Source organism: Chiloscyllium plagiosum, chromosome 13 (genome assembly GCF_004010195.1).
Source record: "Chiloscyllium plagiosum isolate BGI_BamShark_2017 chromosome 13, ASM401019v2, whole genome shotgun sequence".
NCBI lineage: Eukaryota > Metazoa > Chordata > Chondrichthyes > Orectolobiformes > Hemiscylliidae > Chiloscyllium > Chiloscyllium plagiosum.
The window spans coordinates 49,322,163-49,348,762 of record NC_057722.1 but is presented as its reverse complement, the minus strand read 5'-3'; the positions used below and the strand labels follow the sequence as shown (position 1 = coordinate 49,348,762).

General features: G+C 38.3%; 1 protein-coding gene across 5 annotated transcripts in view; it reads right to left on the bottom strand.

The window, feature by feature from the left end:
* Window positions 1-575: 575 nt before the first annotated feature.
* LOC122555997 (DCN1-like protein 1) overlaps window positions 576-26,600 on the bottom strand; it is a 41,906-nt gene continuing 15,881 nt past the window's right edge. For 3 of the 5 annotated variants that reach the window (XM_043702350.1, XM_043702349.1, XM_043702348.1), the window contains 4 exons: window positions 18,001-18,131; window positions 12,406-12,488; window positions 6,522-6,618; window positions 576-5,743 (listed from right to left, as the gene is read on the bottom strand). In XM_043702350.1, coding sequence (XP_043558285.1) covers window positions 5,664-5,743; window positions 6,522-6,618; window positions 12,406-12,488; window positions 18,001-18,131 — 391 coding nt within the window. In that variant the 3' untranslated portion in view covers window positions 576-5,663. The other 2 variants (XM_043702352.1, XM_043702351.1) reach the window with 2 other exon arrangements.

Sequence of the window (26,600 nt, the reverse complement as noted above, 5' to 3'; positions counted from 1 at the left end):
CTGTCTAAGTTTTAGTTAGATACCCTTATGTGGCCTGGTCAGCAATTTACTGTCTTTGAGATATTGTAAGCAAAAAAAAAACTCAACTTTGGTGAAAAGTTGCTATGGAGTTTGCTTTCTTTGATTAAGATGATTTAACTGGACTTTAAGGTTACAGTGAAAATAAACCAAACTGTTTCAGGTAAATGTCCTGTAGTGAGCAATTTATATGTTAGTACGATGAATTGTAAATTAGAAATTCAAATATTCAGGCAACAGGGTCAGTTAACTGAAACACTTTCCCTTGAGGGTAAATGAGCAAGCTGGAACGAGTTACTAAAGAAAGTTATTAAGGGCAGTGTTCAAGATTAAAACAAATTTGTTGAAATGTTAAGGGCTGCAATGAGATCTGTTCATGAGATTTGGTCTTTTTAAATCAGAAGCAGGATTGAGTTTAATTCTCTTCATATTCCTGCAAGTTTGGAAAGGAACTTACAACTAATTTTTATTTTTAAAAAACATATCCAAGACTAAGAAAACCTGCACATAATGAATTGAGGAAGTGATTAAGTAAAAGAGTAAAATCAACACTTGCGCTCTTGAAAAAAGGCAGTTACCCACACATTTATTTTGGACATTTAACATGAGCGTCCAACTTTTGATCCACAGGATTTATTACACCTCAATTCCAGAACATGTTTCTTGATTTTTTCAATGCTTAGCAAACAGGCAATGAGATTCTTATAAATTGATATTTTTACAACCCTTTTATTGGCATTTCTCAGTGGACCCTGTAGATTTTCATTGTGTCAATTTACAATACATTTGCCCATAATGAGATAAAAATTTTACATAATTTACAAGACATCCATTTAAACAAGCTCTTTCTAAATAAGCTTTCAATACTCTAAAATGTACTACCTACAAGTGTACAGAATTGCAATACGTACAAAGCACTATATTAGGCCTGAATTACAATACTGTTTCCCTGTCCCATACCAGAGGATGAAGACTTCACAGTTAACAATTGTTCAGTTTGAACAAATGCTCAATTCTCCATTATCCTTAAAATACCACCAAAGGAACAGAAGTACCCTTTTCAAGTCATATTCAAGGATGTGGCCAAACAGGACAAAAATACACTGAAACATGTTGGTTTATTCTATGACAAGCGAAGACAGACCATGGTTTTGGCACACTACATAAAAATTGCAGATGATTCTGTAATGGGTCAACAGATACGTGTCTATATTGCCCTTGAAAACAAGATCTCCGCTTTTCATGTAGCTGTTTAAAGAAAGTTTGAGCATTCATTAAGGAAATTTTAAAAGGGAGTTGCAAGTTTCTGTTTTTTAAAACAAAGGATAATTTACCATTCTAAATGCCCCACCTTCCCATTTTTTATGATTAGCATTCCTTAATCCAATGGCAATTTTAAAGAAACCACTCATCCCTTCAAGTGACTAAGCACCTTAAATAACTATGGTAGTTGTGTTACTTAAGTCAGCTTTGATATTAAAATGTGCATCATGCCATAACTGCAATCATATTTTTGTTTAAATGTACAGACAAAATGTGCAGACAAAGTGTATAACACTGAAATAGAAAACAAGAAGGTTCAAGCTTCTGAAGGGGACATTAAAAGTTTGTGTCTGGTACAAAATCTGTCAGTGAACAGTTTTGGTGCAATCTGAAATCGCTATGAGTAGCTCAGTGCAATAGTTAGTTACACCAGCATTGTTCATGAATTCAGAAACACTACTAACTTTCATGAAAACATTTCCAATTAATGAGCATTTTGGGAACACAACATGACGAAATTACAAGATGCAAGCTCCAATGTATAACTGTAGCAGGTATGTTGAGTTTGGGTTCTAAATACAAGCAGTTTCTTCATGAGAAAAGCTGTTAGGCTGACTTAACAAACTAATGGTAAGCTTAAAAATTGATAAAAAGTTTTGAAAGTAGATCTTTGTCTATCCCTAGTTAGAAATTGCTGTGGCATGGAAGAACTAAATGATGGGTAAACCAAATAGAAATACAAAGACTACTAACTGGATATCAAATTTCCCAAGACCATCAACAATTCAAAAAAAATTGATAATGCTGCATTTAATTCTTTTAAGTCTATAAATATTTCCAAGGATCAAAATCAAATATTCTGATGTTTTTCTTAAAACACACCAAGAAAAGAGGAAGTGCATTTTCTACAACAAACAGGTCTGGCATGCACAAACATATGGATAAGTACCTTTCTCATTTGAAATACATTCCCACCAATCAAGAAAACAGAGAATTCTCCCACAAGGGACAAGTGAGAACATTCAGTCAACAAAGATTTTCCATCATGTTTGAAAGCTGGAGAATAATCCAAAGATAAAGCAAGGTAATGTTCAGGTCATTCCTATGGGAAAGCACGAATAAGACATCAGCCTCATTTTGAAGGTGGAACTTAAATCCTGCTCAAAACTGCACGATTAGTTACTCACCAACAATTCGCCATCTTGCTTGCTCCTCTCTGTGCATGTTGATGTATTTTCAAGTTAACACAAACTAAAAAAACTGTGATATTTCTCCTTCATACACATTTGATTACTCAAGAGGGGTGAAGATTTCATCGTGATGAAATTCCAGCTGTGCGCTTAGACACAAAAAGGCTCACAATCCATTAAAGGTTTGCATGTCCAACTGAAAAGCATTTGCATTAGAATCTTGCTTAATAAATGGCTTGGTGAAGGAGAAATTTTTCACTGCAACTGTGATTTTATAAAAACAAAGAAAAGAAGCTTCAAGACCAATATAAAAGGACACAACAAAAAAATGTGCAGACATTACAGACCTGATGAGGTCCATTTCCAGCTCTGCTCAGTCCATAAAAAGACTTGTGCATTGAGTTCTTGCATATTTTATATAAAATTATTTACTGTATTAGTAAACTGAATTTCTACAGAAGCAGGCAAAGAGATTGCAGTGGTGAGCAACAAATCAATCTACCATTTTAAATAGATTTATCTTTCATATCTTGATTTAAAAGTCTATATTGGCATCAGAAGTACCTAAATTCAAGCCATATCCAAAAATCATTGTTTAACATTAGCTTTAAAATGTTTTGTTTATAATGTTCATGTAACCTTATTTTAACAGCTAAGCCTTCTTAGGAATCTTTTAATCTCATGTGCAAATGATAGTGGAGTCCTAGCTGACTCCATAGTTCATACAGTACTCAAGTACATCATGTTTGCACAGTATAAAATGCAATTTAGAGAAAATCTGCACAAAGCTGTATTTTCCATTTACTTATTTTAATTAGGGTTGACTCAAGTCTGCAACTTAGTGTCACCAAAATAAAAACAGTAGAACTGCACTTTAAAATGTACCATGCATCTTCAAGAAAAACAAAAGTATAATTCCCAAATTAAAATTAGGAAGCAGATTTTCTACAACGGGGTTAGCCTTTTATGATCATTTGAACGACTGGCATGGACGATTTGGACCAAAAGGTCTGTTTCCATGTTGTATGACTTGATAAATGTCTTTGATTTTTTATGACATTGTGGAATTAGAAACCAGAACATAATTAAAACATTTTAAATTATCCAATAATATTGAATTAAAGTATACCAGAAACTCTTCAGTTTCAAAACTGTGGCAAAGCTCAAATTACCAGGTCATTAACTTTTGACAAAAACAGCATTCTGCTCAAATAAGGTCTGCATTTTGAATTCCAGTATTCTAAGCAAGATGAGCAGGCTTGTTTTACTCTTTAGGTGTATTCGCTTCATCAATATTGATTAACAAGTTTCACTTGAATTAATAAAATGGTTGAAAACAAAATATTACTGGAGTATGTAACAAACTGTGGAACCTAATTGACATGCCTCTGCATAGGTTGTATATCACAAATAAATGAAAGGAACCATGTAACAGTTTAAGCATTCAAAACATAGGTAAGTGAAAACTGATTGAAAGTCAACTGCATTCGATGGCAGTGTAACATCAAAACACCTATAAATTAAAGTTTATTAAACAATTTTAAAATGCATTTGAAATTAGCACAGGGCATAACATACAGGCTGTTTTTACTGAAGACCAGAGTATGAAATCCAGATCAAGGATATGTAATAAAAAAACCAAACATCCTGATGACTACAGTCACTTCCAGCTGTACCTGAAAAATGCATCATTAGACCAACATGGGAGGCATTTACAGCAAGAATATGATTTGAAAACTACTTAAATGGTTTTCTGCATATTTTAAACTCCTGTCTCTATGTTAAAAAAGGCTCATCTTAAAACTCAATGGAACACTGACCTGAGAAATTAGTTTTTGAAACTTCATTATCCTCTACAAACGTATTGATATGTATAGAGGAAATGATCAATAGACATGGCAACCTGTGAGAAAGTTATTCGGGAAACTACAGGTAAAGCTGCTGAGCACAGAAGTGTGAAAATTTATCTCTCACAAATACAAATGTTCAACTCTTTTTCCCAACCCCAATGTCAGCGATGGTTGCCAAGTCAACTTAAGCATTCAATTTTGCACATAAATGAATTATCAGCCAGGGTGCAAGATCAAAACTGGTGTAAAATATTTGCCTTTAGTACTTTCTTTAGCGGACAGACTATTTTAAACTCAACAAAATGAACGACTATAAACCCCAATGAAAAGACAGAGGTATTTCTAGTCCACTTACCATAAATTTTCTTGGATATATTAACAAAAAGGAAAGTCTGTTTTATGTTAAGAGTGGCCAAGTTGAACAAGTGAACGAATTTCAGTTACTCTGAGTCAACAGCATAAAACCTAATTCAGTACTCTTAGCTACAGCATACTGCAGTTAGAAAGGAAACCTGAAATACCTTCCAAGGTGCTGCATATTGCAAATATCCAAGGCTAAGATGCAAAATCCAGGATCAGAATGGTGACAAGGTGCCTCTTATATTATACCAGACCTAAATATGTTTAGTAATATTTTAATATCAGATGGTGATTGGGTGGGGAAACTTTATTCTTGTCAAAAAGAAAAACAAACAGTAAATACCACAGATCTCAATTGTAGAATTTCACCATTCTATCGCCACTTTCATTATGGAGCGGGACTGAATTTCGTGCATAGGCATGGTATGATCCAGTCTTCATAGGAAAGTAAGACTTAATGTCAAGTAATCTGCCATAGAACAAGAAACAGCTGAAATATTAGCTAAAGTAAGATTCTGTGATGGTCTAACTGCCTGTTTACATAATTTAAAAAGTACTTTGATCAAATCGAGGTTTCCATTTCAAACACAGATTTCCGGAGTCCAAGAATGCTGTTCAGCTCCTAACTGAAGGCAGCAATGTGCTTGATGTCAAAAAGCACTATAAAATTATCCTTTCAGAAAAGTCCTCCAAACGGGATTCCAAAGAATATACAGACGGAACTCGCATTCAGTGTTGATGAAATTACATAAAGAGGTCCTGACTAAGACAGAAGCCCAAACCACCATTAAATGAATACGATATGATTGAAGAAAAGTCCTTTTTGGTGTTAACAACCCTCTGGATAGAATAAAAGGATTGATCTTCACTTCAATCCATTGATCTGAATTTTATTAACTAATTGTGAAATGACTGTGCATTATTTGCTGTATTTTTCATTCTGTACACACCATGTACATTTTGCGACAAAGCTTCCCAAATGCTACACTGTTGTACTTTTTGTCCCAGTGATTTGCGGTCGTGCAAATTCCACAAAGTCATCAATAAGCACTGGCCATGCTCCTAAAAAACATCAAAGTTGCACAGGTAAACTTTTTTAAAAAAATTTAATTCCAGACATTCTTTCTTTATTATTTAATATTATTCAGGAGGGGAGTATAAAACTGAAAAACTGAACTTTAACCAATCCTCAACAAAAAGCACTCCCAGATCAAATACTGCAAAGGTTAAATACAAATTAAAACTCTAAATATTGCACTTCAACTTTAGCCTTAAATAAGTAGTTCTCTACTCTTGCATAAATGTAATATTTATATTTTTGAGTGAGTGTTGATTTTGAGGGCAATTCAGGACAGTTCCAGTGCTTCAGGTTTTTTTATTCATCCCCAGCAAGACGAAATTCAGGTTACCAAAATGCACTTTCCTTAGACTGAGATGTAGTGTCATGGTTAACCCATTCCAACTCAATCAGATGCGATGAGCAATATCCCCACTTAATGTAACAGTAATTTTTAATGTGCCTACAGTAACTGATATGCCTTTTTTACAAATGAAATTATTGATCAAATTGATTTCCTGTCACCTACATTTTTCTGATGTATTCACCAGTCTATTTGCCCCATTTTAACTGTCTCACTTTGATATCTAAAGTCATAGAACTCAAAATGACGTTTGGTAAAGTGCAGATTTACCTCTAAAGTAACTCTCACTGCTAAATCATTAAGCAAAAATCTCAAAGACTGATTCCAAAGTAATTAAAACAGTTTAGCAACTGAATAATAATTATGGAAGCTAAAGCAGCTTCAGAGTAAACTTTGGACAGTTACTTTAGATAACATACCTTCTTCATCATAATTGGACATGTCATCAGCAATCATACAGCTGAAGTCTAATAAAAGATTCCAGGTGTCTTTAGGTATTGATCTTTTATGATGTTCCTAAAGGCAAATATGCAACTTAAGAAATCACAATTATAAATTGCAACTTGAATGTACTGAGAAACAATGAAGTAAGCTTTACTGCCCAGAACCTAAAACCTGTTTCTGAAATTACTCTCATACTCACATCCTGTGTAATCTAACACCGACCTGAAGTAAAACTAAAAGTCCAAACAAGATCAAGGAGGTCAGCTGTATTTACCCTAAATCCATTGAAAATACATAACTGCTTTCTCAGTAAAATTAAGTGAATATAACGTCTTAGGCAGAATTTGTCAGGATATCAAATGTTTTATAAACATTGACTTTTGGAAGGTAAAGAAGTTCAATTAATAACAAAAGATGAGATTTGTTTTTCAATCTACTTACTCCCAATCAATGTTCTTAGTATACACCTGATCTAAAGCAAGACACAACAATTGGCCAGATTTTCTGAAGAGTGGCGATGAGAGATTGCCACTCCACAACTCCTTTTCTCATCAAATGAAAGAACTAATATTTGACCGAAGATTCCGCTCAGGGCTCCTTCAGAAACCCAGAGTCAGACTTCCATTTGGATAGGTTATTCGGTGCAAAACATACTCTCACAGCAGTCCAATGTCTTATTCTGAAAATTACAGACAGTCACAATGACAGCTCCTGTGACAGGTTAAGTACATAAGGGGACTGTAAGGTTAGATTCTAGGGGATTTTGGGGGAGTGTAGTTTAGCATGAGAGTTAACTTGGGGGGATTACTTGTATAGCTACTCAGGACTTAGACTATGCATTCAATAATCTAACTTCGCCTGAATAACTATTTTAATTAACTGCAGTGGAATTCACTAAATGTTCCAATTATACTTCCAGAGGATTCCAGAAATGGGGAACTGCCCAGCAGAACTTTCCATCTTCCAGGCAGCTCCTCCGGAGTTTGCTACAAAGGGGATTCTCTGCAGCTCTCATCTATGCTTCAGAAAGGATTATATTTCTGCAACAATAACATTGACTATTAATAAATTTCCTTTCTCTGCCAGCTAGCAACTTATTGCACTTTGATATAAGGCAGGTCCTAAGCGACATTGCTAGAATGTCAATCTGCCAAGTCCCACATGGCAGATTGGTACAAAAACTAAAATCACATGGGATGCATGATGGGCTGGCTAGATGGATACAAAACTGACTTGGTCATAGAAGACCGAGGGTTGCGGCGGTAAGGTGTTTTTCAGAATGGAGATCAGTAACTAATGGCGTCCTACAGGAATCAGTCTTAGGTCCTCTGTTGCTTGTAGTATATATAAATGATCTGGAGGAAATTGTGGATGGCCTGTTTAGTAAGTTTGCAGATGACATGAAGATTGGTGGAGTTACTGATAGTGCTGATGATTGTGAAAGGATACAACAGGATATCGATGTGGGCACAGAAATGGCAGGTGGAGTTTAATCCAGACAAAATGACGTGATGCATTTGGAGGATCAAATTTAGGTTTGAAGTTTGCTGTATGTGGCAGAATCCTGGAAATATTAACATACAGACAGATCTGGGTGTACAGGTCTACAGTTCCCAGAAGTGGTAACGCAGGCAGCCAAGGTGATTAAGGCATATGGCACACTTGCCTTGATCAGCTTGGACATGGATTACAAGAGTTGACAAACTATGATGCAGCTTTATAAAACCCTTGTTAGGCTGCATTTGGAGTATTTTGTGCAGTTTTGGTCGGCACACTACCAAAAGGATGTGGAAGCTTTGGAGCGTGTGCGCAGAGAAGTTTCACCAGGATCTCAAGGGCATTGGCTATGAGGCAAGTTTAAAAAGACTAGGATTGTTTTCACTGAAAAGACGGCAGCTGGGAGGAAACCCAATAGAGGTCTACAAAATTAGGAGAGGCATAGATAGAATGGATGGTCAGAGGCCTTTTCGCAGGGTGGAAGTTTCAATTACAAGGTGGGAGGGAGAAAGTTTAATGGCGATATGCGAGGCAAGGTTTTCACACACTGTGTGGTAGGAGCCTGGAATGCATTGCCAGAAGATGTGGTGGAAGCAGGCATATTGGCAACACTTAAGATTCATCTGGATGGTTATGTGACTAGGGAGGGAATAGAGGAATACAGATTGAATAAGGTCAGAAGGTTGTTTTTAGTTTAGCTAGGGCATGATAATCGGCACAGGCTTGGAGGATTGAAGGGCTGTTCCTGTGCTGTACTCCTTTTTGTTCTTTGTTCATTGTCAGTCTCAACCAGAAAACCAAACTCTAATTCTTGCCTTGTTTGAAGTTTTCCAGACCTTTCAGTTGGGCGAGTTTTATGATTTTCTCGGTTAGCCTGAGCACAGAACTAAAATACTGATATTGGGTTCCATTATAGTTAGCATACTTATGGGAAGAAAAGTCTAGCAATGAACGAAACCATGACTTACACACAAGTTTACTCCAAAAATTTGCCTTTGCCCTATATCCCTCGATACTCTTGGTTAACAAAGATTTTCTGACCTGCTATCCATCAGGGTTTGCAGAACTATCTACCAAATACCTACCTTCCTTCCTATGTGTTTAGAAATATTTCCAAATTTCTGTCCTGACAGGTCTGGATTTAATTTTTTTTTAAACACTACGGCCCTTGCCCTACAAACAATTTCTGCTGCTGGGGATTCAATCTAACCTGTCTCTTCCTTTGAAAGGTTTTGAGCAAACTGTCCTATAACGTTCTAAATTTCAGGAAATACAATTCTAAATGGTGTAACCTCTTCTGTATTGGAAGTCAAGGTGTAATTCTGATAAATCTACAGTTCACTCCCACAAAAGTCAGTATATCCTGCCTAAATTGTAGTGCCCAGTACTATCCTCAATAATCAAGTTGTGACCTAACTAGAATTTTGTACAGCTGCTATCTCACTTCTACCACCTAATATTCAGATCTCTTGGTACAAAGGCCAAAATCTTCCAGACTTCCCTAGAAGGTTCCATTAGATTGTAAGATATTAAATGTATTATTCAAAATGGAAAACAGAAAATTACTGGCCAGTTAGCTCAAATCTGGCGTGGGGAAATGCTAGAAGCAGTTATGAGACACTATACCAAGGTACTTTGAAAAGTTCAAAGTGACCTGGCACAGTCAACATGGTCTTGTGGAAGGAAATCATGTTTAACCAATTTACTGAGTGCTGTGGTTAAAAGGAGAATCAGTGGATGTACTGAACTTAGATTTCCTGAAAGTATCACATAAGATTCCACAAAGGTTATTGCAAAAAATAAAGGAGGTAACATTTTGGCATGGATTGAAGATTGGAAAGCGAAGAGGAATCAGTAGGCAGCAATCGGCTTTTTGAAGTTGGCAAAGGTGTAACATGTGGTATGTCACAAAGATAAATGCTGCTGCCATAACAGTTTGTAATTTAAATAAATGACACAGCTGAAGAGACTAATGGTATGATTACTAAATTTGCTGATTACACAAAGATACAAGGAAAATATGTTATAATGAGGAAAAACAATGATCTTGATAGAAGAGGAAATCATAAAATTCACTCGACTGAAAAGTTGATCTAAGTGATCCAGATAGGTTGATAGTGGGCAAAAACTTGTCAATTGAAGTATTATGTGCAGAAAGATTAAAGTTTTGATTTTGGCAGAATAGAGGAGCATTTTACCTACATGGTAAGAGACTCAACAGTTTGAGATGGAGAGAGAACTGGATGGGTCATAGAGGAAAAAGGACTGCAGATGCCGGAGATCAGAGTCAAAAGCACAGCAGGTCAGGCAGCATCTGAGGAGCAGGAGAATCGATGTTTCGGGCATAAGCTCCTGAAAGGCTTATGTCTGAAACGTCGATTCTCCTGCTCCTCGGATGCTGCCTAACCTGTGTTTTCCAGCACCACACTCTCAACTCTGGGTGAGTCATAGAGTTGTAGAGATGTACAGCATGGAAACAGACCCTTCAGTCCAACATGTTCATGCCGACCAGATATCCTAACCTAATCTAGTCCCATTTGCCACCACTTGGCCCATATCCTTCTAAATCCTTCCTATTCATGTAGGAAGATACCTTTTAAATGTTTTAATTGTACCAACCTCCATCACTTCCTCTGGCAGCTCAGTCTATTCACACCCCAATCCTTGCTGGTAAATTGCAAAACCATAGTATGCAGGAATAGTGAGTAACTAAGAAAGCTAATTGGAAACAATGTTATAGTATATTGCAACCAGCTTTGAATGCAAAAGTGGGAGGTTATGCTTCAGTTATTCATGGCACTGGTGGAATATTTGGAGGCAGGCTCAATGGGCAAAAGGGCATTCATCTGCTCCTAACTTGTATGTTTGTATATTCCATCAGCTTTTAGAAAACCAATTTCTGTCTTGGTTAATCATATTTCATCAAGCTTTGCACCTGGATCCTCAAGTTTCTTCAGACTTTCAAATTTTTCACCATTTCAGCTTAGAGTCACACAGTCTTAGAGATGTATAGTGTGGAAAGAGACTGTTTGGTCCAAATTGTCTATGCCAATACGATATCTTAATCTAATCTCATTTGCCAGCCCCTAGCCCATATCCATCTAAACTGTTCCTATTCATATACCCATCTAGATGCCTTTTAAATGTTGGAATTGTACCAGCCTCCACCACTTCCTCTGGCAACTCATTCCATACTTGCACTACCCGCTGCGTGAACAAACAGACCTTGGAGTGCAAGTTCATAGTTCCTTGAAAGTGGAGTCACTGATAGATAGGATAGTGAAAAAAGCGTTTGGTATGTTTTTCTTTATTTGTCAGAGCATCGGGTATAGGAGTTGGGAGGTCATGTTGCTGCTGTACAGGATATTGGTTAATCCACTTTTGGAATATTGCATGTAAATTCTGGTCTCCTCCCTATCAGAAGGATTTTGTGAAACTTGAAAGGGTTCAGAAAAGATTTACAAGGATGTTGCCAGGATTGGAGCTATAGGGAAAGACTGAAAAGCTGGGGCTGTATTCCCTGGAGCATTGGAGGCTGAGTGGTGAACCTTATAGAGGTTTATAAGATCATGAAGGGCATGGATAGGATGTGGATTCTGGGGTGAGGTAGTCTAGAGGGCATAGGTTTAGGGTGAGAGGGAAACATTTAAAGGGACCTAAGGGCAACTTTTTCACACAGAGGGTGGTGCGTGTATGGAATGAGTTGCCAGAGGAAGTGGTGGAGGCTGGTACAATTACAACATTTAGAAAGCATCTGGATGGATAAAATGAATAGGAATGGTTTAGAGGGCTATGGGCCAAGTGCTGTCAAATGGGACTAGATTAGGTTGGGATATCTGGTCGGCATGGACAAGTTGGATCGAAGGGTTTGTTTCCGTGCTGAATACCTCTGACTCTCTAAGTTATGTCTCTTACAATAAAGGTGATTAAGCCTCTAAATAAAGTGGCTTTTAAAACTGAGACATTTTGCTGAGAAAAATTGTTTGCACTGGTTACAGCTGAAGGAAATAAACAGAAGAGCATGTCCAAACGAAAGGGAGGGCTATGAGAAATATATACAAGTGTTTTTTAAGGACAGAGAATATGTAATCAGAAATCATGGCAAAGCAGAATTTATTAAGACAAAGTGGATAAATATCTGAAACAAAAAACTAAAAAGAGTTGAACTGGAAATAATTGCTGGCTCTAGAAGAGCTATCCAAAGGTGCAATGAGCCAAATGATCTGTAACACAAAGTCCTGATTATAACCTGATGCCTGCATTAAACAAAAATAACTTCTTTACAGAATACCCAATGGAAACACTTAATTTTGAAACAAGGAAAAAATTAGATTAATTGGAAATGTTCAAATTTATACTCACCAATAAAAACTTATTCCATATATCTAAGAATTTGAATCGCCCAGCAAGTACTAAATTCCAGTATGCAATTGCCATTTCTAAATCTGCAAAATAAAACATTTTGTACATCTTCAAGAAAAAATGTCTACATCGTGCATCAAGAATAGTGCTGTATATATCAAATAATTCTAAGCATTAACTTTACACATATTTTCCTCTATTTTGCATGGTTGCTGCAACAAATGTTTAACCAAAGAAAAAAAATTATGTAAAATTATTAAATAATTTAAAACCCCTCAGTCAGCACCTGATCAATAGGAAATGTCTAGAGATTAAGTCTGCTATAAATACATCAGTAGGCAGTTTATAAAATTACTGTAAATGTTCAAACCCCAATAGCCAAATATATTCCTATTCTCATAAAATAGTTGACTGAACTATGTGTTAACAGCTGAACTGTACCTTAATTAATAGCTCAGTTAATTGCTATGCCATAAAAGGGAAATGCTGCTATATTTACCAGCTTCAAATACCCTTCACAATAAAGATAGAGGACAATTCAGTATAATCTAAATTTTAGATTCTAAAACTTTCATTATACACAACATGCCCAGCTACAGCAAGCATACATGAGCAAGGGCAAATTAGCCAAGTATCAACTGACCTGTCCTCTTAAAATCAAACAAGAATGGCTGATGTAAAGAATGGGTTTTTCACAAATGAACGCATGAGTCATAGAAGCAAAATGTTTCTAATATTAGCAAATGGAGATTTTGAATTCAGTACACATTTTAATTTTCATTTGTAGGCAACTTCTCCTCAACATCGAAGTGGGTTTCACTTGGAAGCATCAACAATGATTGAAGCACATCCCTGGTGCTATTGACATTAGTTTTGTGGTAAAAACGCATTTTAATACAGATTTCTAACTTTTGCACCAAACAGCTTTCTCAGCTTAGATACAATATTTAGTGTAGAATCTAGCTACAGCTGCCACTATTACAATACTGTGCCAAATTGGATATTTCATATAGAAAAACAGAAAATATTGGAGAAACTCAGGTCTGGCATCAGAGTTAATGTTCGAGTTAATGTTCAAGTCCAATAGGATTCTCCTTCAGAACTCAGGAGATATCAGATGACAGCCATTCACAGGCTACCTGAGTACCAATTTGCAGTTTATTTTGCACTTCAGCACAGATGCCAAGAGCTGGATTTTGTTCAGCAGAAATTAAATAGCCAATTATATTTATTTTTCATTGAACAGGTCATTAAATTTGGTCTAAACTTATGGGTGAACTTTAACTCTTCTTTGCAATTTTGCCAGCTGCCATTAATTGACCTGACTGCAAAACCTTGAACATGACATCATGTTTTAGAACCAGCTTAACAGAATAGTAGAGTTAAACAACCAACATTCAAAAGTCCTTTTTATCATGCACAAAATGCCAACCAAGTTAAATGGAATGCTTTGAAGTATATAAAGATAGCATAAGGCTTTTCACTTCCACTTTTTCAAATTTACATGTAAATTTGCATGAATAAAAAGGGCCATAATACATAAGCATCTTTGTAAACCACTGCAATAAAAATGCATTCATATTTCACTCAAAAGGGCTTGACCACATTACGGAGGTGAGATAGAAACTTTCAGAAAATTATCAGATTGCTAGGTGCATTAGAGGCATGAAATGGATTTTAAAAACGCAAGCTGTATAAAACATTGGCATTTCCATTCACTATCAAGTTAATTTTACAGGCAAAATAAATTTCAGCAAGAAAAGGTAAGGTTCAAATGTAGAAAGATAAAGTGAGAGATTCACAAAGATTAAGACAGATTTACGAAGGCCTCGTCAAGTAAACCTTCCATCAGTATCTAAACCTGCAACCCACTCCAAAAGATGAAAAACTTAACAGCAATCTAGGTTTGTTCAACATATTGCTTTAATTGCATGACACTGTGATCTTTTGCTATAAATTGTGTCTTATGATCCTGCCCCACCTGATGAAGGAGCAGCGCTCTGAAAGTTAGTACTTCCAAATAAACCTGTTGGACTATAACCTGGTGTTGTGTGATTTTTAACTTCTTCCATGAGTAGGTCAACAAAACCATACTCCACATCCCGCTTGACTTTTGAGGAAAAAAAAATTATTTATTCGCATTGTGGGATGTGGGTGTCATTTATTGCCCAACCCTAGTTGCCCTTGAGACACTGGTAGTGAGCTGCCTTCTTGAACTGCTGTGGTCCACTGACCCACAATGCCATTAGGGAGGCAATTCCAAGATTTTTGACCCAGCGGCAGTGAAGGAGCATTGATGTATTTCCAAGTCAGGATGGCGAGTGACTTGGAGGGGAACTTGAAGAGGGTAGCTTTCCCATGTAACTGCTGCCTTTGTCCTTCTAGATGGAAATGGTCATGGGTTTGCAATATGTTGTCTGAGGATCTTGGGTGAATTTCTGAAGTGCATCTTATAGATGGTACAGAATGCTGCAACTGAGCGTCAGTGGTGGAAGGAGTGGATGCTTGTGGATGTAGTGCCAATCAAGGAGCTGCATTTTCCTGGATGGTATCAATCTTGAGTGTTGTTGGGGCTACACTCACCCAGGCAAGTCAGGAGGATTCCATCACACTCCTGACTTGTGCCTTGTAGATGGTGCAAAGACTTTGAGGAATCAGGAGGTGAGTTGCTCGCCACAGTATTCCTAACTTCTGATCTGCTCTTGTAGCCACTGTTTATGTGGTGAGTCCAGTTGGGTTTCTGGTCAATGACAACCCCCCAGGATGTTGATAGTGGGGGATTCAGTGATAGTAACACTGTTGAATGTCAAGGGGCAGTGGTTAAATTGTCTCTTATTCGATATAGTCATAGCCTGGCATTTGTGTGGCCCAAATAATTCTTGCCATTTGTCAGCCTAAGCCTGGATATTGTCCAGATCTTGTTGCATTTAAGCATGGACTGCTTCAGTATCTGAGCAGTTACAAATGGTGCTGAACATTGTGCAATCATCGGCGATCATCCCCACTTCTGATCTTATGATGGAGGGAAGGTCATTAACGAAGAATCTTATGATGATTAGGCTGAGGACACTATCCTGAGAAACTCTGCAGAGATGTCCTGGAGCTGAGATGACTGACCTCCAACAATCACGACCATCTTCCGATGTGTCAGCTCTGACTCCAACCAGTGGAAAGTTTGCCCTGATACCCACTGATTCTAGTTTTGCTAGGGCTCCTTGATACCACACTCAGTCGAATGCAGCCTTGATGAAAAGAGCTGTTACTCTCACCTCACCTCTGAAATTCAGCTCTTTTGGCCATGTTTAGACCAAGGCTGTAATGAGGTCTGAAATTTGGATACAATCATCATATTTTTCTCTTTCTGATTCCACAATACAAAGCATACTGCTTCAGGAATGAAAATCATCATTATATCTGCGTCTGGATATCGGTTGTGGTTACCTTAAAGGACTCTCCTTCTCAACCTCTCCTCTTGCCAGTGGTGTGGTAACTATTAAGTTAAACCACCACCAGTTGCCTCTCTCTAATGAGAGCAAGTCCTATGGTCTTCAGGGATTATGCCAACTTTACCTCTACTTGTACCATTTTTTAAGGTGATATTTCCTAAATTTGGGTTTTCATAAATAAGTTAAATGTTTCCATTCATACTTAGCTACCAGTTCATTTAAATCTGTGTGACCCACACCTCCAAAGACCTAAATGTTAAATAATGAAAATAAACTGTTCAAACTATGAACTTTTATTTTCACGTATTTGTACTGTAGCAATAAGATTAGCCAGTATACCTGGAGATAAAAATATTTATTTTGCCAGAAATCATGACGATTACATTTAAACATGGCAAAATCACAACCAGACCAAAAAGATCAAGAATCTTTGTTAGCTAACCATCTGTAGACATGCACCAGAGAACAACACCACATTGTAACATCCATCATCTACAGAATTAGCATTTTGAGTGGAAGAAACAAACCATCAATTCTAAAGCAGTTTTCATTTGAAAATTCACATATGTATTTCAATTAGTTCTGACATAGGACCTCGATATGCAAAATTTTGGCTTGCTATTTCTCTTTCCAGATGAACAATCTTCTGAGTGTTTCCAACATTATAACTTATTAGTGCTGTCTGATTAACTTTGCATTTTAATGTGTAAAGACCACAAATGATTTTAATTATTTTGTGGCAATTTTGTAAAGCCATGAATGGCAATCATTATATCTTTTAAACATTTTGCTAACATTAATCTATGTTTATACCTTTGAAAAATTAGTTCTGCCCCTCTTGTATTCTGTTGCATGTGAAGGTCCTGCAGGTCTGCCTCCACACTTCTCCCTATTCCTCGTTATCTGGCAGCCTAGGTCTTGTTCCCAAGCCTCCTTTAGATTTTCTGTGTTGTCTGCAGACATGGAGATAAATATGGCGCAGATATATTTGTGGAGATTTTCCAGAATGTGGGAAAATAGTTCAGATGGGTTGATTTGCGCTGGAGTCAATTACTTGATGTCAGAAGAACTGAAACTGCTAGCTACCGCTAAGTCCTGTCTGAGATATCTAACTCTAAAACAGCCTTTTGTCAACGTTTTGACTCTACTTGCTGACAACTTCATGCAGCATAACAACTTGCAGCATGGAAAGAAAACTATATATGTAAGATCATGTTTTTTGAAGCATCTCTTCTGGAAGAAGGGTACTAAGGATAATGAAATTCCTGAGTGGAAAATAGGAAGGGAATATTGAACTTCTGGGTTCACAGGAGTGATTTTGTGATTGCAGCATAACCACACATTCTGTTGGAAGGCGATATCCTGAATGTGTCTTCAACTGCAGCACCACTTGGAAAGCCGATTCCTCCTCCACTTGGCGAGTTAAGTGGTTCAGATAAACTGTGTTTATGTTTATCATTTGCTGTATAAGAATTCAATTTTTATTAAATAATACACCAAGTATTAACAAAAATGTATCAATGTGCAACAATGATAGGGAAAACTTTTTTTATAACTCCATGGACCTACATATATATTAATCCGCATTTCTGATAGACACACATGCAATGTGATCCAAACTTATTATGCACAGACAAAAGAAAAACAAATCATTGGTAATGTCTTGGAAAAATGATGGCCTAAAATGCGAAAGTAAGAGACTAGGGCCAAAATAAATTTAAAACGTTTTGATATACTATTCCAACTGGAATGGTACATACAGTAAAAGTTTTAAAAAGTAAACAAAATCAACAAATTAAATCACTTTACCTGTCCTTAATTCTATCTAGGGTCAATCAGAACTAAACCACCTATTCTAATTTGTGTGAAACAATGAGCAACCAGTTATAGACATGACATTTTCTACTCTATTAAACAGCACCCACTAAAACCAATTTTAAAAGATTATGACAAACAAAAAGACTAGGACACATTAAAACTTTTGTACTCTTCTGCTATGCATTTTCTCAACACATTCAATGAAAAGTCTATTCCTTACAGGTTGCATTATTCTGAAACAACTCCACTACATAAAATTCATCAGAATGCTGTTCTTTTTAGTTATGCCCTGAAGCATTCTGAAAATCAACAGTTCTTTTTCTGCACTTACCTAAACCCTTCTGGCCTGGATTCTTTGCGAAGTTGAATGTAAATTGGTAAAAGTCTTTAAACTTTGCTTGGTCTTTTAATTCTAGTTCCAACTTTGGCAGAAGGATTTTCAGTTTTTCTATGCTGTCACACCTTGGGTAACAAGAAAAGTATTTTATCAAAGAAATGTCAACAAACCACATTTTTATATTCACATCCTTTTTTCTCATAAAATCATTAAAATTTCTTCATCCTCCCCCTCCTTCCAATTGCAAAGTTGTTTTCTTTTTAAACTAGGTCTCAATAAGGAGAAAGTGAGGTCTGCAGATGCTGGAGATCAAAGTTGAAACTTTATTGCTGGAACAGCACAGCAGGTCAGGCAGCATCCAGGGAACAGGAGATTCGACGTTTCGGGCACAGGCCCTTCTTCAGGGCCCCTGAAGAAGGGCCTGTGCCCGAAACGTCGAATCTCCTGTTCCCTGGATGCTGCCTGACCTGCTGTGCTGTTCCAGCAATAAAGTTTCAACTTTGATCTCCAGCATCTGCAGACCTCACTTTCTCCTCGAAGATTTCAACCTACTGCGAATCCTCTTACAAGGATGCCTTCCTTGAAGAAGCTCTCTGCCTCCCCCTGAAGAAGGGCCTGTGCCCGAAACGTCGAATCTCCTGTTCCCTGGATGCTGCCTGACCTGCTGTGCTGTTCCAGCAATAAGGTCTCAATAAGACCTAATTTAAAATATTTTTGGTTCATTACCTTACAACGAGAAACCAGTTAAACAAGGGCATCAATTTACAAGTTAAGCAAGTTGTTTTAAAGCTTAAAAGCTTTGCAAGCTTAGCAATCACGCATTTAAAGGATGATTCAAATTCAGTGATTCAAAAATGCCAACATATTTGTATGAAAGATACAAATAACACAGATTTGTATCTGTGTTTGGCAAGCTTTGGAACTCTTCTGGATGCCACAATAAGGCCCAATTCAATTACTAACTTCTCTATGGTTTCATTCCTATTCCTGGTTTATACATTTCAGGGCAAATGATTGGGCTATTTAATTTTTTTTAAAGAATTTGACTGGGTCAAAGGGAAGAGATATTTCTTATGGTGGAATCACTGAAGGAAAGGGGACATGACCGTAAGATAAAGGAGCAAAATTCAGCCATTAAGTCTGCTTCACCATTCAATCATGGCTGACATGTTTCTCAACCCCATTCTCCTGGCTTCTACCCGAAACCCTTGATCGATAAGAACCTCTGTCTTAAGTACGCTCAATGACTTGGCCTCCAGAGTCTTTTGTAGGAATGGGTACCATAGATTAGCCACCTCCTACTGAAGAAACTTTTCATCTCAATTCTCAAGAGTCATCCCTTCATTAAGGCTCTGCACTCGGTCCTAGTCTCACCAACTAGTTGAAACATCTTCTCCATTTCATCCAGTATTCTGTAAGTTTCAATCGGATCCCCCATCATCATTCTAAATTCCATCAAGTATACATCCCTAGTCCTCAACTGCCATTCATTTGACAAGCCCTTCATCCCCAGTATCATTCTCGTAAACCTCCTTTGGTCCCCCTCCAATGCCAGCACATCCTTCCTTAGATAAGGGCCCAAAACAGCTCTTAATATTCCAAATTCTAGAATTATATACAACCTCAGGAGTACATCACTGCTCTTTTATTCCCACCATCTTGAAATGAATGCTAATATTCCAGTTGCCTTTCTAACTGCCAATTGAACATGCACATTAATCATAGGAGCCCTAGTTCAGGATTATCTTAAGTCACTGTGTTCAGATTTCCAAAGGCTTTCCCCATTTAGAGAACAGTCTATACCTCTATTCTTCCTACCAAAGTGCATAACCTCACATTTTCCCACATTGCATTCCATCTGCCACTACTTTGCCCACTTTCCTAGCTTGTCCAAGTCCTTCAGCAGCCTCCCTACTCCTCCAACACCATCTGCTACTCCACTTAGTTTTGTGTCATCTGCAAGTTTAACAGCAATGCCACAGTTTCTTCATCCGGATTGTTTACATATAATGTGAATAGTTGTGGTACCAACATTGACCCCTGCAGAACTCCACTAGTCACCAGCGACCATTATGAAAATGACCTATTTACTCTCTGCCATCTGCCAGACAATCCTTTATCTGTGCCACTGCCTTGCCCTCTACACCATGGACTGTTATAATATTTAGCAGATTCCTGTGTGGCACCTTGTCCAAAGCCTTCTGAAGACCTGAACAGATCATGGTCACTGGCTCTCCTTCAGGAACCCTCCAATCACAAGGGATGAACGCAGATTTCTCCAGTTTCCTCATTTCCCCTCCCCCCACCTTGTCTCAGTCCCAACCCTCGAACTCAGCACCACCTTCCTAACCTGCAATCTTCTTCCTGACCTCTCCGCCCCCACCCCCACTCCAGCCTATCACCCTCACCTTAACCTCTTTCCACCTATCGCATTTCCTCCCTACCTTTTATCTTAGCCTGCTTGGCACACTTTCCTCATTCCTGAAGAAGGGCTCGTGCCCGAAACGTCGATTCTTCTGCTCCTTGGATGCTGCCTGACCTGCTGCGCTTTTCCAGCAACACATTTTCGACTCTCCTTTGTCTAACATGCTTGTTACCTCAAGAAATTCTAATGGATTTGTCAGGCATGACCTATCCTTGGTGATGCTGTGCTGATTCAGTTCTATTTTACAATACACTTCCAAATATTCCACAATTTCATCCTTAATAATTGACTCTACAATCCTATGACCAAGGTCAGGCTAAGTGACCTATAGTTTCCTATCTTCTACCTCCCTCCCTTTTTAAACAAGCGTTTTACATTAACCATTTTTCACTCCTCTGGGACTCTCCCTGACTCCAATGATTGCTGAATGATCACCACCAATGCCTCTACAGTCTTCTCAATTATCTTCTTACGAACTCTGGGGAATAGTGGATGTATCCAGATGATGTATCCACTTCAGAACTTTCAGCTCCCCTGGCATCTCCTTAGTGATGGCCACTGCACTTACCCCTGTGCCCAGATTCTCTTGAAGTTCTGGTATGCTGCCGATATCTTCCACCATGGAGACTGACGCAAAGTACCTATTCAGTTCCTCCATTTCTTTGTTCCCCATTACTACTGGTCCAACCTCATTTTCTAGCAGTCCAATGTCCACTCTTGCCTCTCTCTAACATGTATCTAAAAAACTGCTCACAATCATCTTTTATATTATTAACTAGCTTACACTCATGTTTCATCTTCTACCCTCTTACTGCCTTTGTAATTATCCTCTGTTGGTTTTTAAAGGTTTCCCAATCCTCTGGCTTCCCACTAATCTTCACATTTTATGCCTTCACTTTTGATTAGATTAGATTAGATTACATTAGATTACTTACGGTGTGGAAACAGGCCCCACGGCCCAACAAGTCCACACCACCCCGCCGAAGCGCAACCCACCCATACCCCTACATTTATCCCTTACCTAACACCACGGGCAATTTAGCATGGCCAATTCACCTGACCTGCATATCTTTGGACTGTGGGAGGAAACCGGAGCACCCAGAGGAAACTCACGCAGACACAGGGAGAACGTGCAAACTCCACACAGTCAGTCGCCTGAGGCGGGAATTGAACCCGGGTCTCTGGGGGGAGGCAGCAGTGCTAACCACTGTGCCACCGTGGCACTGTCCATGACTTCCCCTGTCAGCCATCGTTGCCTTGTCCTCTCTTTAGTATGATCCTTCTTGAGCTTAAAAAAAGATCGAGACCATCGAATTGAAAAATCAGGAAGCACTTTTTTTCTCAAAGGTTAGTGCAAATTTCAAAGACTAGGAATTTCAAGACTGAAACATTACTTTTATTATGTAAGGATATCAAGGGATACGTATGGAGTAAAGGTGGAAATGTCCAGGAGAGAAACTGAGTGACCATGATCTAGTCAAACATTGCAGCAAGTGCAAATGGTGTCTGGCCATCTCTTGTAATGAGCAAAATATTACAGATGCTGGAAATCTGGAATAAAAATACAATCCTTGAAATACTTGCATGTTACGCAGCAACTGTGGAAAGAAAAACAATTAACAATCCAAGTGGATGTCTTTTATTTGAACTGATGAAAGGTCAATCTGAAACATTAACTTTGTTTCTTCACAGATGGTGGTCAAACAAGGTTTCTTCATATTTTCAGCTTTCACCAGTTCTTATCTCTTTAGGTTTCAGAGTCATAGTCAGCCAGCATGGAAAAAGACCCTCCATGCCGACTATGTTCCCAAATTAAACTAGTCCCATCTTTTTGTTTTTGGTCCATGTCCCTCCAAATTTTTTCTATTCATGAACTTCTGCAAATGTCTTTTAAACCTTGTAACTGTACCCACATCCAACATTTTTGCTGACAGTTCATTCCACACAGGAATTACTCTATATAAAAATAAGTTGCCCCACTTGTCCTTTTTAAATCGTTTCTCTTCTCACCTTAAAAATATGGCTCCTTGTTTTGAACTCCCCCACCCTAGGGAAAAGACCCTTGCTAATCACCTTATCTATGTCCTTCATGACTTTATAAACCTCAGTAAGGTCACCGCTCAACCTCCCATGTTCCAGAGAAAAAGGTCCCAGTCGTCCAGTCTATTTTTATATCTCAAATCCTCCATTCCTGACAACATTCTGGTAAATCTTTTCTGAACCCTCTCTAGTTTAATTAAATTTAATTAAATAGAAGGTTTTCTTTAGTAGTTAACCAGTAAGAGTATCTGACTGAAGTGCAGAATGCCCAAATGGCAATTGTAAGTGATTGTGAAGGTTAACTAGTACTCGAGATTGATGGGAAGAGGAGAATGCTATTGGTCATAGAACATTTGGACACACAAATTTGCCTAGTTTGGAAGACTATATTTATTTTCAACTCATCCAATTCTGTTATGGCTTATTGCATACCTCTACTAACATTTTGCTTACTGTAATCATAGAACATTGAAAACATACAAGGGCCCAGTCCAAAAAAATAGATTTTGTTGTAATGTGTGCATATAAGGGATATTGGCCAAGGGCTCAACAAATGAAAATTCATATAGGGTAGAGGAATTTAGAGCCCATTGCATGATGCATGACAAAACTCAAAGGAACATGTCAATGCTGTTGAAAGCTAGAGTGGTTATTTCCTTAATGAAATGATTTTTATGATTCCTGCAGAGACCAACAACTTAGCAACTTTTGAGAAGATTTGTAGCTGAGGTTGAGGTTCCGGGTGTAGGTTTGCTCGCTGAGCCGGAAGGTTCATTTCCAGACGTTTCGTCATCCTAAGTAACATCTTCAGTGGGCCTCGGGCGAAGCACATTATTCCTGCTTTCTATTTATACGTTTGGGTTTCTTTGGGCTGATGATGTAATTTCCTGTGGTAATGTCATTTCCTGTTCTTTTTCTCAGGGGGTGGTAGATGGGGTCTATCTTGATGTGTTTGTTGATAGAGTTCCAGTTGGAATGCCATGCTTCTCGGAATTTTCGTGCATGTCTCTGTTTGGCTTGTCCTAGGATGGATGTGTTGTCCCAGTTAAAGTAGTGTCCTTCCTTATCTGTATGTAAGGACACAAGTGAGAGAGGGGGTCATGTCATTTTGTGTTTAGTTGGTGTTCATGTATCCTGGTGGCTAGTTTTCTGTCTGTTTGTCCAATAGCAAAAAAATACTGTGTAAAAACTGTAACAAACACTACATTGGACAAACAGGCACCAGGATACATGAACACCAACTAGCCACAAAGCGACATGACCCTCTCTCACTAGTATCTCACTAAAAAGAACAGGAAATGACATCATCAACCCAAAGAAACCCAAACATATAAATAGAAAGTAGGAATCACGTACAGTGCTTTGCATGAGGCCCACTGAAGATGTTACCTAGTAGGGTGACAAAACGTCTGGAAATGAACCTTCTAGCTCAGCGAGCAAACCTACATCCAGACCAACAACTTTTAAAAGAAATTTGAACTTCAGGTGACTGACTAAAAGGAATATATGACAAACGAAACAACAGCAATATTAACTAAACATCGGTTTTTGTAGATGACAAACTGCAGAAAATAACTTCCCCCATTTAACTCTTCACATGTTCAAAAATCCCACATAGCATCAGTATTTTGCAATGTCTCGTAAGTGGACACTTCATTCTCTAGGAACCAATCCAAATAATTCTTAACTCCTGCAGGCCTGCTTTTCCTTTTGCAGAAATGATTTTCACTGTGAGGAGATAAATGCCTTCCACCTTCATGTATTTTGAGCCCTGCTATCTCGAGTGTCTGTTTTCTTCTCCAGAATGTGAAGGTGCTGGTGTTGGACTGGAGTGGACAAAGGCAAAAATCACATGACATCAGGTTATAGTCCAATCACAAGCTTTTGAAACATCACTCCTTTGTCAGATGCAGTGAGACAGGGCACACTTACACAGAGTTTATAGGCAGTGAGATCAAAGGATCATACAATTGGTCTAAGTGGAATGAACAAACCTAAAATGGTGATGGAGAACCATTAGAAAGGAGATGCAAGTTTTGATTGATTAAGATGCAAATTCAGAATCTATTTCAAGTCACTGACCCGAGATAATTAAAGGCTTCACCAGTGTCTGCCTAACTTTCCCAATTTCAATCAGGCAGCGATACAAAAGGTGACATCTCATGTCAGGCAGTGAATTGTAGGTGTAAAACCTCGTTTCAGAATCTGTCTCTGAGTTTTAAATCAGGTTGGTCTTGTTCTAGAGGCAGGAATTTGTAAAATGCCACACTGACTGACTGTGACTGCAAGTGGTGTGTTTTTTGAACAGAATAGAATGTATCTGCAAATAAACAAACATCTTGGATGAAATGGTCACTGTGCTCACCTCTCCCCAGTTTCTCTTGAAGTTCTGGTTTGCTGCTGGTGTCTTCGACCATGAAGACTGATGCAAAGTACCCATTCAGTTCCTCCGCCACTTATTTCTTCCCCAATACTACTACTTCAGCCTCATTTTCCAATGCCTATTTTGCCTCTATCTTACCTTTTAGATTGCTAAAACAAAAACTTATTCTTTTTTTAAAATATTACTAGATAGCCTACACTCATTTCATCTTCTCCACCCTTTTTCATTTTTTTTAGTTATCCTTTACTGGTTTTTAAAGGCTTCCCAATCCTCTGGCTTCCCATTAATCTTCACCACATTGTATGCTTTTTCCTGTTGCTTTTATGTTGCCCTTTACTGCCCTTGTCAGCCACCGTTGCCTCATTGTTCCCTTAGTATGCTGCTTCTTCCTTGGGATGGATTTCTGCTCTGCCTCCCGAATTACTGCAGAAGCTCCTGCTGCTCCATTATCTTCCCTGCTAGGGTCACTTTCCAGTCAACTCTGGCTATTCCTCCTTTGTGTCTTTGTAGTTACCTTTATTCAATTGTAACATCATTACATCTGATTCCAGCATGTCTCTCTCAAACTACAGGTTGAATTCTATCATATTAGAATCACTGTCCCCTGGGGGTTCCTCCACCTTAAGCATCCTAATCAAACCTGCCTCATTACACATTACCAAGTCAATGATTGCCTGCTCCATAGTGAACTCCATCACAAGCTGCTCTAAATAACAAATCGCAGACATTCCACAAATTCCTTTTCTTGAGATCTGCTGACAACCTGACTTTCCAAAGTTCACCTGCATATGGAAGTCCCTCACGAATATTGTAATAGTGCCTTTCTTACATGGCTCTGTTTCTTGATTTATTTTCTTGCCCAAATCTAAAGACATTTCTAACTTGACAAAACCTTTGGCCACCTGAGGTGCTGCATTTTGGAAAGGCAAATCAGAGAAGGATTTATACACTTCACGTTAAGGGTCTGGGGAGTGTTGCTGAACAAAGAGACCTTGGAGTTGCAGGTAGATAGGATAGTAAAGGAGACATTTAGTATGCTTTCTTTTATTGGAGAGAGCAATGAGAATAGGAGTTGGGAGATAATGTTGCAACTGTACAGGACATTGGTTAGGCTACTTTTGGAATATTGTTTGAAATTCTGATCTCCCTCCTATTGAACATTGTGAAACTTGAAAGGGATCAGAAAAGATTTACAAGGTCGTTGCCAGGGTTGGAGTATTTGAGCTACAGGGAGAGGCTGAATAGGCTGGGGCTGTTTTCTCAGAAGCATCGGAGGCTGAGCAATGATCTTATAGAGGTTTATAAAGTCATGGGAGGCATGGATAGGGTAAATAGACAAGGTCTTTTCCTGGGGTGGGGGAGTCCAGAAGTAGAGGATATAGGTTTAGGGTGAGGGGGAAAAGATTTAAAAGGGACCCATAAGATAGAGCGTGGTGAGTGTACGGAATGAGTTGCCAAAGGAAGTGGTGGAGGCTGGCACAATTGCAACATTTAAAAGGCATTTGGATGAGTAAATGAATAGGAAGGGTTTGGAGGAATATAGGCCATGTGCTGGCAAATAAGACCATAAGACATAGGAGCGGAAGTAAGGCCATTCGGCCCATCGAGTCCACTCCGCCATTCAATCATGGCTGATGGGCATTTCAACTCCACTTACCCGCATTCTCCCCGTAGCCCATAATTCCTTGTGACATCAAGAATTTATCAATCTCTGCCTTGAAGACATTTAGCATCCTGGCCTCCACT